At 39.8% G+C, this 14,619-nt stretch overlaps 1 protein-coding gene across 1 annotated transcript in view; it reads left to right on the forward strand.

The window, feature by feature from the left end:
- WDFY4 (WDFY family member 4) overlaps nucleotides 1-14,619 on the forward strand; it is a gene marked incomplete at both ends in the record, with an annotated part of 274,912 nt that overhangs the window by 50,111 nt on the left and 210,182 nt on the right. Inside the window, one exon of the mRNA XM_080694795.1 lies at nucleotides 7,835-7,928. Within this exon, the coding sequence (XP_080550921.1) occupies nucleotides 7,835-7,928 (94 nt within the window). The remainder of the gene's footprint in view (nucleotides 1-7,834; nucleotides 7,929-14,619) is intronic.

Genomic DNA, 14,619 nt, shown 5'->3' on the forward strand with positions numbered 1-14,619 from the left:
CCTGGAAGCCCTTCTACCTCCGGGCTACACTCCCAGACCTATTTTTACATTTTTATTTGGAAACAGGGTCTCCTATGCCAGCGTGTGCGCAGCTGGCTTCGAACCTGCGCGATCCTCTTGTCTCTGCCTCCCAAGCGCAGGGATTACAAGTGTGCGCCACCACGCCTGGCGTTCTATGGGTTTTTATTCATGTGAAATCATGTGACCATGCTACATTGAAGGCACAGAACAATCTCATCGTCTCAAATAGCTTTCAAATATTGTTCAACATAGTCAAACCTTTCCTCCATTCCAACCTCTGGAAACCAATAATTTTTCCCTACAGCTTTGTCTTTTCTAGAAAAAACACATAAAAGGAAATGCACATGTGTAATCTCTTCAGACTGGCTTCTTTTACTCCTCATGAGGTCATTGAGATTCAACTGTGTTGGGCATTATCAATAGTTCACGGGCTTTTATTGCTGAGTAGCACCCTATTGTATAAGTGCAGTACCTTTTCTCTGTCTATATTTTATCTTTTCAAGATAAGATCTCTCAAAAATTTAAAAATTTTGATGACATTTTTTCATCATTTTTCTTATCTTTTATGGATCTTGCTTTTGTTATATGTAAGATTATTTTTTGTTTAACTCAAGGACATGAAGATTTTTTTTTCCTGTTTTCTTCTATAAGGTTTTTGGGTCTGTCATACATTTTGAGTTACTTTTTGCAGAAGGAATAAGGTTAGGTTGAGATGATGATAATTATGATGATATGATAATTATTGTTGCATATGTATATCCAATTTTCCTAATTCCCTTTCTTGAAAATATTATCAGGCTGGAGATGTAGTTCAATAGTAGTGTTCACCTAGCATGCACAAGGCCTTGCATCAATCCCTAGCATCACTGTGATTATATATATGTATAATATATTTAATATATGTATAATATATTTAACATATTTAAATATATTAAACATATTTAATATATATTAGAATATAAAATCATTTTTTCACTGAATTGTTTCTGTATCTCTGTGTAAAAGTTACTTGACCATTTTAGTGTTGATCTTTTTCTTCACCCTCGTCTATTCCGTTCATCTTTGCACCGAGCCCTTCATCTATTCTGTCTTGGTTGCTGTTGCTTTATTATAAGTCATCAGATAAAAAATGTGAGTCCTTCAAATTTATTCTTCCTTTTTAAATTTGCTTTGACAACTTTAGTTTCTTTGCCTTTGGCTATTCTAGTACCATATAAATATTAATGATCAGCTTGCCTTATCTACAAAATATTCTGCTGGGATTTTTGTCCAAATTGCATTAACAATTTAACTAGGTTGAATCTTCCAGTAGGCAAACTTAGTGTTTCTGTTTGTTTAGGTCTTTGATTTATTTCATCAAAGTCTAAAGTATTCACATGTTTTCTTAGATTTTTACCTTAGTGTTTATTCTTTTTTGAGCACTATTCTAAATATTATCTAAAATTCTTATTTTCTAAGTTTTTATTTCTAGTATATAGGGATATAATTAATTTTTTATATATGAGCTACATTTTAAACTAAATTTTTATGTGTTCTGAGATCTTGCTAAATTAAATTATTAGTTCTTTAGTTTACTTTATTCTTTAAAAATAAATTCCTTTGGATATTTTTATGAATAATCACATTATCTGTGAATGGTGACAGTTTCTAATCTATGTTTTCTATTATTATGTTGGATAAGAATGAAGAGGTGGGGTCTCTGTGCTTTGTTTTTAATCTTAGGAACAACCACATTTCAGTCTTTTGCCATCAAATATAATAATAGCTATGAGTTGTTTTGTAGAGGCTCATTATTAGCTTATGAGCGACTCCTAATTTACCGACAGTTTTTTTTACTGTTGAACAGATGTTGAATCATTCAAATGCTTTCTCCACATTAAATGATATGATCATGTGATTTTTATTCTTTAGTTTATTAATTCAGTGGATTACATTGAGTGATTATTGAATATAAAATTTGCCTTGAGTTTGTGGGATAAGCCACTTTAGACATAGTACCTTATTTATTTTTTATATGACCTGCTTTGATTTGCTAATATTGTGTTAAAGACTTTCATACTTATATTCATTAGTGATATTGGAATACAGCTTTCTAGTACTATCTTTTCTGTTTTTGAAATCAGGATAATTCTGACCTCATAAAATGAATTGGGACATTTTTTCTTCCTGTAGTTTTTGATGGTATAAGAATTTGAGTTATTTCTCCTTTGTCGATTTTACTAATGAAAACACTGGTCCTAGATTTTTTTTTGTAGAAAGATTTAACTAATTATTCAGTTTTTGTAATAGCTATGAGTAATTCAGGCTATCTAGTTTTTTTTTGCTTGAGTCTCGGTAGCTGTGGCTGTGAAGGAGTTGGTCCACTTCATCCGAGTCATCAAAGACATGTGTGCACAGTGATTGGCAGTGTTTCTCATTTCCCTTCTAATGTGTATGGGGTCTGTCTATCCCAGGATTTCCCTTTTCACTTCTCATAGTGATCATTCATGTCTTCTCCTTTTTCCTTCTTTCTTTTTTTTTCTTAGCTCAGCTAGTGATTCTCTTTTAAAATGTTTTCAAATAACACATTTTTTAAACTTTTATTTTCCCTATTGTTTTCAGTTTTTAATTTCATTGGGTTTTGCTTCTTTTTATTGCATTTCTTACACTTGCTTTGAGTTTATTTTTTTCTTTTTAAAAGTAGTATATAAAGTGGAATCTTAGGCATTTTGAGACCTTTTTCCTTTTGCAATACAACCATTTCATCCTATAAATTTCTTGGAAACACTTTTTCAGCAACATGACACATATGTTAATGTGTTTTTAAATTATTTTTTTTGAAAGCCCTTTTTTGTTGTTGTTTTTATTTTGAAACAGAACCTTGCTGGATTGCTGACTCTGGCTACTTTGTTCAGGCTGACTTTATTTAAAAATTTTTTTTAATTGGTGCATTGTATTTATACATCATGATGAAGCAAAAAACTTGTGTAGACATAAAGGCACACATCACCCAGCCAGCCCCCTCCCAGTCCCCACTCCACTCTCTCCCCTTCCCTCCCTCTCATGCTTGGCTTAGTGGTTGACTATGATATGAATTACTACATTGTGTACTTTGAAGAGTTTCCTTCTCCCCTCCTCCCATCCCCACAGTTAGTTTGCCTTATTTGCTCCTCTATAGGATCTCCTTTTTCACCTGGAGTTCCTTCTATGACCCCTTTCATGTTAGCTTTCACATATTAGAGAAAGCATCTGATTCCTTACTTTTTGTGACTGACTAATATTGCTTAGCATAAAGTCCTCAAGATCCATCCATTTCCCTGTAAATACTGCAGTTGTTTTTTTTTTTAATGGCTGAGTAAAATTCCATTGTGTACATATCCCACAGTTTTGTAATGGCTGGTTCCATAGTTTGGCAATGGTGAATTGTGCAGCTATGAACATAGATACACATGCATTAGTTCGGTAGTTTGGTTTCCTTCCTTTTTGGTAGATACCCAGAAGTGGTATTGCTGAATCGAATGGTAGATTTGTTCCCATTCTTCTGAGGATTTTCCATACTGTTTTCCAAAGTGGTTGCACTAATTTGCAATCCCACCAACATTGTTTTAGAGTTCCCACTTCTCCATATCCTTGCCAGCATTTGTTGCTGTTTGTGTTTTGAATGATTGCCATTCTAGTTGGGGGAAGGTGAAATCTCAGGGTAGTTTTGATTTGCATCTCTCTGATTGCCAATGATGTTGAGCATTTTTTCATGCATTTATTGGCCATTTAAATTTCTTCTTTCATGAAGTGTCTATTTACTTCATTTACCCATTTATTTATTGGATTATTTGTTTTTTTTTAGTGTTGAGTTTCTTGAGTTCTCTGTATATTCTAGATATTAGTCCTTTATTGGAGGTGTAGGTGGTAAAAATCTTCTCCCATTCTGTTGGCTCTCGATTGAGGTTCTTGACAGTTTCCTTTGCTGAATAGAAGCTCTTCAATTTCATGCAATCCCATGTATTGATTCGCCTTTTAGTTTGTTGTGCCTTTAGGGTCTTGTTGAGAAAGTTTTTATCTGTGCCTATGTGTTGCAGTGTTGGACCTATGCCCTCTTCAAGGAGCCTCAAGGTCTCTGGTCTAATTTTGAAGTCTTTGATTCATCTTGAATTGACTCTTGTGCATGGTGAGAAAGTGGGATTCATTTCTAATTTTCTGCATATGGTTAACCAGTTTTGCCAACACCATTCGTTGAAGAGGCTATCTATTTTCCAGTGTATGTTTTTGGCCCCATTGTCAAAAATCAATTGGGTGAAAGTGTGTGGACTTGTTTCTGGGTCTTCTATTCTGCTCTATTGGTCTATGTATCTATTTTTGTGTCAGTACCATGCTGTTTTTATTACAGTGGCTTTGTAGTATAGTTTAAAGTCAGGTATTGTGATTCCTCCTGCATTGTTTTGTTGATGAGAACTACTTTGGCTAATCTGGGCTTTTTGTTATACCAAATAAATTTAAGGACTGATTTTTCTTATTCTGTGAGGAATGACCTTGGTAGTTGAATGGGCATTGCATTGAATCTGTAGATCACTTTTGGAAGGATGGCCATTTTAATGATATTTATTCTGCCAATCCATGAGCATGGCAGATATTTCCATCTTCCAAGATCTTCTTTGATTTCTTTTTTCAATGTTTTCTAAGTTTCTTTGTAGAGATCTTTTACCTACTTGGTTAAGTTTATTTCTAAGTATTTTATTTTTTTGTAGGAGATCCTGAGTGGAAGTGTTTTCTGAATTTCTTTTTTCAATGGATTTATGGTTGGTGTACAGAGAAGCTTCTGACTTTTTAAGATTTATTTTGTATTCAAACTGCTGAATTTATTGATCAGTTCTATAAGCCTTTTGGTTGAGTTTGTTGGGTCTTCTAGGAATAGTATCATGTCATCTGCAAATAGTGGAAGTGTGAGTTCTTCTTTTCCTATCTGAACTCCTGTGATTTCCTTTTCTTGCCTTATTGCTCTGGCTAGGGTCTCAAGAAGTATATTGAAGAGAAGTGGTAATAATGGACATCCTTGTCGTGTTCCTATTTTTAGGGGGAAATCTTGAAGTTTTTCCCCATTCAATATAATGTTGGCTGTGGGCTTATTGTAGATTACCTTTATGATGTTGAGATATGTTCCTTCTATTTCAATTCTCTGCAGTGCTTTTATCATAAATGGATGTTGGATTTTATCAAGTGCTTTTGCAGTATCTATTGAAATGATCATGTGATTTTTGTTTTTGGTTCTGTTTATATGATGAATTACATGGATTGATTTTCGTATGTTGAACCAGTCTTGCATCCCTGGGATGAATCCTACCTGATCATGATGTATGATTTTCTTTATGTGTTTTTGAATGTGTATTGCTAGTATTTTCTTTAGCAGTTTTGCATCCAAATTCATCAAAGATATAGGCCTGTAGTATGCCTTCCTTGAATGGTCTTTATTCCGTTTTGGTATTATTGTGATCTTGGCTTCATAGAATGTATTTAGGAGAGTTCCATTTTTTTTTTATTTCATGAAATAGTTTGAGGAGTATTGGGGTTAGCTCTTTCCACGGGGAGCTGTGACTAGGGTGTGGTATCTCTGCTACCGCTACTCCTTCACTGGGTTGGGCTAAAAAATCTCAGGGAAATTATCAAAGCTGTGCAAGTCCCTGGGGGTGCAGTGCTGAGATTTCTCCTTTAGGAGCCACAATTTCACTTACAGTTGTTGTGCACACTGATCTGGAGCTGTCGCGGGTGTGGTGAACTCACCGCAGCTGGTGGCAATATGGCGCCGCTGCCACGCCCTTGGCTGTGAAGCTGGCATATTTCTTTTCTGGTTTTGAGCTCCATTCTGAATCCCTGGAGGGTGTGATGAGCTTGGCTGCTGGAAGTTTTAGACATTCTTTGCACTGAAAGAACTGCTAAATTATACCTAAATGATCCACAGCTGTTCACTTCAGCTCCTTGTTTACCTTTTCTCTCTGGAGCCTGGTGCTGTGATGCAAGATGATGCTGGCATGGCTCCCTCCGCTGCAATGTGGGCTGCTTTCTTTTCTGGGCTCTGGTTGTTCCTCTAGTCTTCTTTTTCTTTGTCCCTTGTATTTACAGTTTTTATTTCTCTGTGGATTGTGTTTTCTGACTATGTAAAGCACTGATTTTTGTGGCAATAGAGATCGAGTGTTAGCAGGACTCGTAAACGATGCTTTTCTAGTTCTCCATCTTCCCAGATGGCCTTATTTATTCTTTTATGATTCTCATTTTAGTGAATTAAGAAAATTGGTTGTTGTGTTCATCAGTTTTTATATTTATTGATTTTTTATGGCTTCTGTTTTTTTTTTTTTTTTTTTTACTGACTTTCTGTCTTTTATCCTTTTAAAAAGTGCCCATTCTTACTTCTTGGACTTATAATGACTGCCCATTCTTACTTCTTTGTTTAATAATGACTAATTTAAATATTTTGTCTGGAAATTCCAGTGTTTGGCATCTCAGCACTGGAATTTGTTGGTTGTCTTTTTCCAAGTGAAATCCTGAGATCTCCCTGGTTCATTTTGTGTTGAGCAATTTTAAGTTATATCCTGGACATTTTGAATGTTATAGCACCTTATGGAGAATACTGGTCATTTGTTTTAGCAGACAATTGACTGGTTCTGTTGAGGCCACAAGCCTCTACCCACCTTCTGTGCAATGAGGCTCCAGCATCAGATTTTCAAGGACTTTGTGAGGTGATTTTGTGTGCTGGCACTTGCTGTGTGCAGTAGCCAGTCCTGAATGGTGGCTTACCCTAGTTACAGTGAGATGCACACATGTGTGATCACAGCTAGCACAGAGGTGAATCCATAATTCAGTGGCCACACTTTATTTGGCCTCCCTCTTCCTCCTCTTCCTAATACTTTCTGGTTCCCAGGGGTTCCCTTCCTTCTCCTCTGTCTAGAAAGCTGAGGACTTAGTTTTCAGCTCTTTTCCCCACAGGCATCTGTCTCCAGTGCAAAGCACAGAGAAGGGGACAGGGTGAGATTAATGGAGAGTCATCCGCCCTCTCATGACCATAGATTGTCTAACAGAGAAGCCTCCTCCTCCCTGACAGCTGTAGAGCCTGTCCAGACGCTGCTTCCATTTTAGTGACTGCTGTGGGAATTTCCCAGAGGCTGGGGTAGCAGAGTATGGAGAAACCCAAGAAAATCCCAGGGGATTCCTCCATGTCCTGTGGCCTACAGTAGCCTCCTTTCTCACTCCTTAGACAAGAGGGCTCTCTTGCAGCTCTACATGTTTTGCACACTTCTGGGTTTTAGGCTTCCTGTACATCTATAACAGGGACGGGTGGAGGCAGGAGGCCCCAGGAAAGTCATTGCCAGTTCCATGGTGCTTCAAGAGTGCTCCACTACCACTAAGTTAGGGAGCTGACACCTGAGTTCCAACAGGGCTTTTTTTTAAATCATTCAGTGGGTAGAACAGTTCAGAGTATGCTTATAGCACTGTACAAGGATCCAGAAACTCATACGTGTGTGTATGTGTGTGCATGTTTAACATATAATGAGAGCTCACATCATCTGGAGAGATGGGAAGAGGACCAAGGAGCTAACTTTCGTTGAGCATCAGCCCTCTTTCAGGCACTGTGCCTTGGAGCACAGAGGCATTTTTCTATGTCTCTAGGAGGAAAGTATGGTATCATAACCCCTATTGGGGAAATTTAGACTCAGATGGACCAACTGAAGGAAATTAAGTGATAAACCAAGAATGTGTGTCCTGATCTGTCTTGAGCCAGAAAATTCCATGAAATAGAGGAAAGACTAGATGGGCTCTTGTCTGACTACAGCTCTCCCTCTCTCTGCAGGATGGATGAAGGCGAGGCTGCCATCGCACACCCGGGCATCGTGTGCATCATGGTGAGGCTGCTGCCTCGGCTATACCATGAAGATCACCCGCAGGTACGACTGATGAACACACGCCGTCTTTGTCACATGACTGCTCTTTTTTTTTTAAATTTTTTTTTTAAAATTTTATTTTATTGGTGCACTGTATTCATACATCATAGTGGGATACAAACTTTTGTAGACATACATGCACACATTGCCCAGTCAGCCCCCACCCGATCCCCACCCCATTCTCTCCCCATCCCTCCTTCCCATGCTTGGCTTAGTGGTTGACATCTAGTATTATAGCAATTTATCCAAAATTAAAAATGATAATCTCACATAACAGTTTCATTTGTCTGATACCAAGCTTTTGATGATTTAAAGATAACATTTCAATATTTCTTTTTGCTTTCTTTCTTACCAGAGCATATTTTTTTCTGTTTTTTTAGGTGAAACTATCATAAATTTATATATTTATTTTTCAGAAAAAAATCTATCCTAATATGGAATATGAATTCTAGATACCCAAAACGATCTTGAAAAAGAACAAAGCTAGCAGATATATATTTTCTGATTTCAAACCATATAAAGCTACAATAATTGAAACAGTGTAGTACTGTTCTAAAGGCAGATATATAGACCATTGGAGTTAAATACAAGCCTAGAGCTAAATTCTTCCCTATATTGTCAAGTTATTTTTGACAAGGTTTCCACGAACATCTGGTGGGGAAAATAATAATCTTTTAACTAAATATTGTTGAAAAATAATAATTACATGGAAAAGAATAAAATTGGACCCTTACCTAATCCCACATACAAGTATTAACTCAAAATAGATAAAAGACCTAAATATAAATCTTAAGACTATAAACTTTTAGAAGACAATCTGGGTCATAAAACCTCACAACATTGAAATTGGCAGTGATTTCTTGGATATGATTTCAATGGCACAGGCAACAGAAGAATATACAAACTCCCTAAAAAATAAAAGAAAATATTGTATATCCAAAGACAATGTAAACAGAGTTAAAAGTTACTAATAGAATTGGATAAAATATTTCCAAATGCTATATCTGAAGGTATATTAATATTCCAACTAGAAATCCTAAAAATTAACAACAATAAAGGCAAACAATACAATTTAGAGATAGGTAAAAGACTAACATAAATAATGAATCTCCACAGATAACCAATCTTAGTTGTCTGTTGGATGGAAACTCTTGTTTCTCTGGTTCTGGTGTGTGTTACCTATTTCTTCTTTGTAGTTAATCTCTTTGAGTATTTTCTCTAGTGCTGGTTTTGAAGACATAAATTCCTTCAGTTTCTGTTTGTCATGGAAGCTTCTTATTTCTCCATCTAATTTGATAGAAAGTTTTGCTGGGTAGGAAATTTTTGGCTGGAAGTTGTTTTCTTTCAGAGTTTGGAATATGTTACTCCAAGCCCTTCTGGCTCTCATGACTTGGTTTGGGAAGTCTGGAGTGATTCTAATTGGCTTGCCTCTGAATGTCACTTGGCCCTTTGTTTTTGTTGCCTTTAAGATTCTCTGCTTGGCTTCCACATTGGTCATTTTGACAATTATGTGGCGTGGGGATCCTCTTCTCCGATCCTGTCTAAAGGGAGTTCTATAAGTTTCCTGGATCTGTGTATCAACCTCTTGCTCTATATTTGGAAAATTTTCTGTTATTACTTCCTTGAAGAGATTGTTGATCCCTTTGGTATCACTTTCTTTTCCCTCCTCTATTCCAGTTATTCTTAGGTTAGCTCTCTTAAGATGGGCCCATATTTCTTCAATGTCAGATTCCTGCTGTTGGATATTTTTTTCTAGATTAGAAACTATGCGTTCATTTTTGGATTGCTCATCTTCTAAAGCGAGATTCTGTTCTCCATGTGGTCTAATCGGTTGTTTGTGCTTTGAATTGAGGCCTTTACTTCATTAATTGCATCCTTTATCTCTTTTTGGCTCTCTCTGAGTTCTTTTCGAAGCACCTCTATTATTTCTACAGTTATTTTCCTGATTTGATCTTCTAGAAATCTCTGATTTTCAGTTTTATCGGGTTCTGATGTTGTGGGGTTTTGCGCATTCATTACTCCAGTGTTATTCCTCTTTCCCATGATTTCGGAGGTTTGTGCCTTCTCTGGGTTCTTCCCTTGGGTCACTATGGCTTCACTTAAGATGCTCTGGATCTCGAGTCTGTATTATCTCAGACCCCACTACTCCTTTACTGGGTTGTATCACAGAGTCTCTGACCCAGGGAGTCGATAGAGGCTGCTTTAAACTATGGGGGGGGGGGTGCCAGGTTGCACGTTCTCCTATGGTGTGATATCTCTGCCACCACCACTCCCTCACTGGGTCAAGTCCCAGGAGGCACAATACTGGGATTTCTCCTCTGTGGCCCGCAATTTGACTCACTGTTCTTGAGTACGCAGATGTAGCTGTACTGGACTCGGTGAATTCACTGCTGCTGCCACCGCCCGGTGGCAATATGGCGCCGCTGCCACGCCCTCGGCAGTGAGGCTGGCGTATTTTTTCTTCTCTGGTTTTGATTTCCACTCTGAATCCCTGCAGTGTGTGCTGAGCTCAGCCACTGGGAGCTTTAAATGCTGTCTGCGCCGAAAGATCCCGCCTGGCTGTTCCGCAGTGGCTCACCTCGGCTTGCTGTAGCCGTTCGTTGAGTTCGCCGCTGCCGCCAGCAGTATGGCGCTGCTGCAGCGTCCTCGGGCGCGTGTGTCTCCTCTGTGGCCCTGAGCTCTGTTCTCAGTCCGCTTTCTCTCTGGAGCCTGGTGGTTTTTTTGTTTTTCTGGTGATGGTGTTTTCTGGCTATGAAAGGCGCTGGTTTTGTGGTAATGGAGATTGGTTGTTAGCAGGCTCTTAAGCCCCGCTTTTCTCGGTTGCCATCTTCCCGGAAGTCCACATGACTGCTCTTTTAAGCTCCTTCTGGCACGGCTCTGTTTTGCTTTTCTCTGCCCTCCGTAACCTGGATTAGCAGAGTCACCCTTGAGCCGTGCCTCTTGCAGGAAGGCATCTGTGTGTCTTGGGCCCTTGATCGCTTTATTCCCACTCTCCCAGGCTATCCAAAATCAGTTGTATTTATTGGTGATGTGATCTTCTAAAAACAACAGGAGAAAAAATATAAAGGAAAATAATTGTACATTTATGAGGCAAGTCCCAGCTGCTAGGAGCAGCACTGGGCACTTGCGGGGCCAGAAGGCCCTTGCCATCCCACGGACCTGGCTGAGAGCCTAGGCCAGCACTCTGAGTGGGATGCACAGGACTAACTGGGTGGACCCAGGCACTGTCCATAGAAGCTGCATCTATGATTGGGACAGGTAAGTAGAGACAGAATAAAAAAATATACTTAAAAACAAAAACACTACTTGTAATCCCAATACTTGAGAGGCTGAGGCAAGAGGATCATACAGGTTTGAAGCCTGCCTCAGCTACTTAGTGAAGCTCTCAGCAACTTAGTGAGACCCTGTTTCCAAATTTAAAAAAATATAAAATAGGTCTGGGAGTGTAGCCCAGAAGTAAAAGTTTCCTGGGTTCCATTCCCAGTACCACAGGAAAAAGAAAGGAACAAAGAAAGAAAGAAAGAAAGAGAAAGAAAGAAAGAACCATTATAAAACAGGGACAGGTGATAGTAAGGGGAAACCAGGATACCAAGGAAGAGTGATAGGAATGCAGTGGGGGGATAACCCTAATGTAATCTAACCGAGGGTAAGGGGTGAAGGTCAGGGAAGCCATCCTTTAGTTGGTGCCATGGAGTGGAGCCCTGAAAGGTGGGTAGCCATTAACTAGGTGGGAAGGAGCAAAGGGGAAGAGTTGGAAGGGTGGGGCATGGTGTGGGCAAAGGTAGGCTGCAGCCTGGCTGACAATAGGAATGTGTCCCCAGGGTAACAAGGAGCCTCTCTCAAGTGCGGGGAGCATGACATTTTTAGGTATTTGTGTTAAAATGATTGCTCTGGCTGTCTGATGGAGAATGGACTGGAGGCAGGATTGTGGAGCAGAGGGGCTGGCCAGTAGACATGAAGCTGTGTCTATGGTCTATATGATGGTTGCTGGATTGGGGTGGTGTTTGTGGGAAGGCATGGAAAAAGGAGTCAAGTACTCAGAGGTAATCACAGCGCCCGAGATGAATGAACACAGGTGTAGAGAAGATGAAGAGTTGAAGCTGATTCTCAGGTTTCTATCCTGGCAAAGATGGTCCCATTATCTATATTCTCTTTAGAATTTTGGTTCCTTCCTTTGCTGTGCAGAAGCTTTTAAATTTGATTTTATCCTATTTATTAATCCTCACTTTTATTTCCTGAGCTCTGGGAGTCTTACTGAGAAAGTTTCTACAAATGCCTATATATTGGAGAGTTGGTTCTGTTTTCTTCTAGTAATTGCAAAGTTTCTGGCCTAGTTTCTAGGTCTTCTATCTATCTTGAGTGAACTTGTGCATGGCATAAGAAATAGGGGTGTAATTCCATTCTCCGGCTTATGAATGTCTAGTTTTCTCAGCCCCATTTGTTGAAAAGTCTGTATTTTCTCCAGTTATGTTTTTGGCTCCTTTGTAAAAAAAAATCAACTGGATATGTGTGTGGATTTGTCTTTGTATCTTCCATTTTATTCGTTGGTCTTTGTGTCTAATTTTGTGCCGATACCATGCTGTTTTTATTCCTAGAGCACTGCAGTATAATTGGAAGTCAGAGTGAATTTTTACATGGTTCTTATAGCACTGCCAATCCCATTGCAGGGTCACACCAGCATTGTGAATGCATGGAGCGACAGAACAGCTAAAGCTGTTCTCGCAAGCTGAAGAATAAGCACCTTAGCAGGTCTGAAAAATAGAATGAAAGAGATGAGGAGGATCAAGTAAAAGCACCTGTTAAAGACCAGATTTAAAAGCATTAATCTAGTCTTGTTGGCAGTTCTTCAGGAGCCTGGCACCTCCAGGAGGTAAAGAGGGGCCTGGCTTTGCTTTGCCCAGGAGTTTAAAAAGGGAGGCAGGCTGTTTTAGGATGAAGCAACAATTAGTTGGCATTATTCATCACAGCCTGAAAATGACAGTGACCTAGTAAGAATATTGCAGGTCCTCCAAAATCACTGAGAAAAGCAGAGATGAGCCTTGGTCTGTAGGGACTGGAGCCGTTCCACTGAGGGAGAGCTATATTTGGTCCAGGAGTAAAAGTGGGGCTGACGTGCCTCCATGTCCACGTGTCCCTGATGATTGCAATTCCCCTTCTGGTTTCTGTTCCTCTGCTGGAAGGGTGATGTCCAGAGGTTATGAAATGAATGCCATCAGTGTGCACCTCTGTGAAGATGGGTCTTGTAGAAAAGGAGTAGGCTGCCATAAAATGGGATGAAAAGTCAGCAGGATCAGGGCCATTACAGTCACAAGACATTCATTTCAGTGACAGACCACACAGATGACATTGCCCAGTGATGTGGCTATTTTAGTTCAAGTTCAGTCTATGTTGTTCATGCAACAATGGAATTGCCTAACAATGAATTTCTTAGAATGTGTCACCATTGGTTAGCAGTGCATGACTGTCCCTCATGCTTCTGTGTACCAGCATAGATGGGTTTCTGTGCCATGTGGTTCTGGCTGGGTCCTCCCCCCAAGCTCAGATGAGGGCTCTAGGCTCTAAGGAGGCTGACTCACCTGGTGAGGCACACCTGGGCTCCTGGTCCAGCTGGGTCTTATATCCCAGCCTTGGTTCACACTGTCAGTAGGATCCTGAGTCTCCGCTATGGAGCTTCCTCTGGGTCCCTCTGAAAGACTGCTAGCAGGGCATGCAGCAGCTCAGGGCCCTCAAAGGCACAAAAGCAGAAATTTCCAGGTGCTTTCTAAAGCCTGAGGCCCAGGACAGATGGTGATACTTCTACAGCATTCTGTGGTTCAAGTGAGTCATAGGCTCAGCTTAGGCTCAGCCCAAGGAGATGTGTTCCTCCCCTTACTATGTGAGGGGTGACATGTGTATGGGAAGGGGACTCATTGGAGATCATCTCTTTTTTTGAACCTTTGGGAAACTATACCTCCACCCCCACCCCCACCAGCCCTTTTTTATTTTGAAACAAGGTCTTGCTAAGTTGCTGAGAATGGCCTAGAATCTGCATAGTACGCCTTTTCAGGTACCTTTGCCTTATCGTGAGGAGGTTCAACTTCCTTAGCTATGTTTCATGCTCTGCTATGCCCTTAAAATGAGGCTGACCCAACCAGTGGCCACTCTCACTGCCCAAATCCTCTGCAACCACGACCAATGAAGTGACACAGAACAGTCGAACACTGGCCTGTCCTGCTGTCTCTTCTACACGTAGAAACTCCATGGATGAGCCCGGATTTCAGGTGGGCTCCTTGGAATTTCATATTGCAGTGTGGGAAAGGCCTTCTATGCAATTTCTATGATGGCAATTGGACAAATTAGGTATGCAAACAAGAACTCCATTTGGTATACTACTCCTCTATTCAGGTCACCCTAAGTAATTTAGGAAAAGTCTGATTCTCCCTCACTGTCTCTCAAATATGCAAATGAAATGTACTGGTGTATGTTCTAGGCTAGTTTCTGCAGATGCCAAATCAGCAGCTGTTAAAAGTTAGATAATTACAGTCATTAATTTCTGAAAGAGGGTGGTGGTGTGAAACCTCATATTAACAAATAAAAGAGTAAACCAAACGAGAAGTAAGGCCTCACAGGAAAATGCTGGAACAGAACTGACTTCCCAAGCCTCTGCGGCTTGGGCGCAACAAGAGGAGCGGGGAGTCTCAGTAGATGGCAGTGT

Source organism: Muscardinus avellanarius, assembly GCF_963383645.1.
Source record: "Muscardinus avellanarius genome assembly, chromosome: 4".
In the NCBI taxonomy this organism is placed as follows: domain Eukaryota; kingdom Metazoa; phylum Chordata; class Mammalia; order Rodentia; family Gliridae; genus Muscardinus; species Muscardinus avellanarius.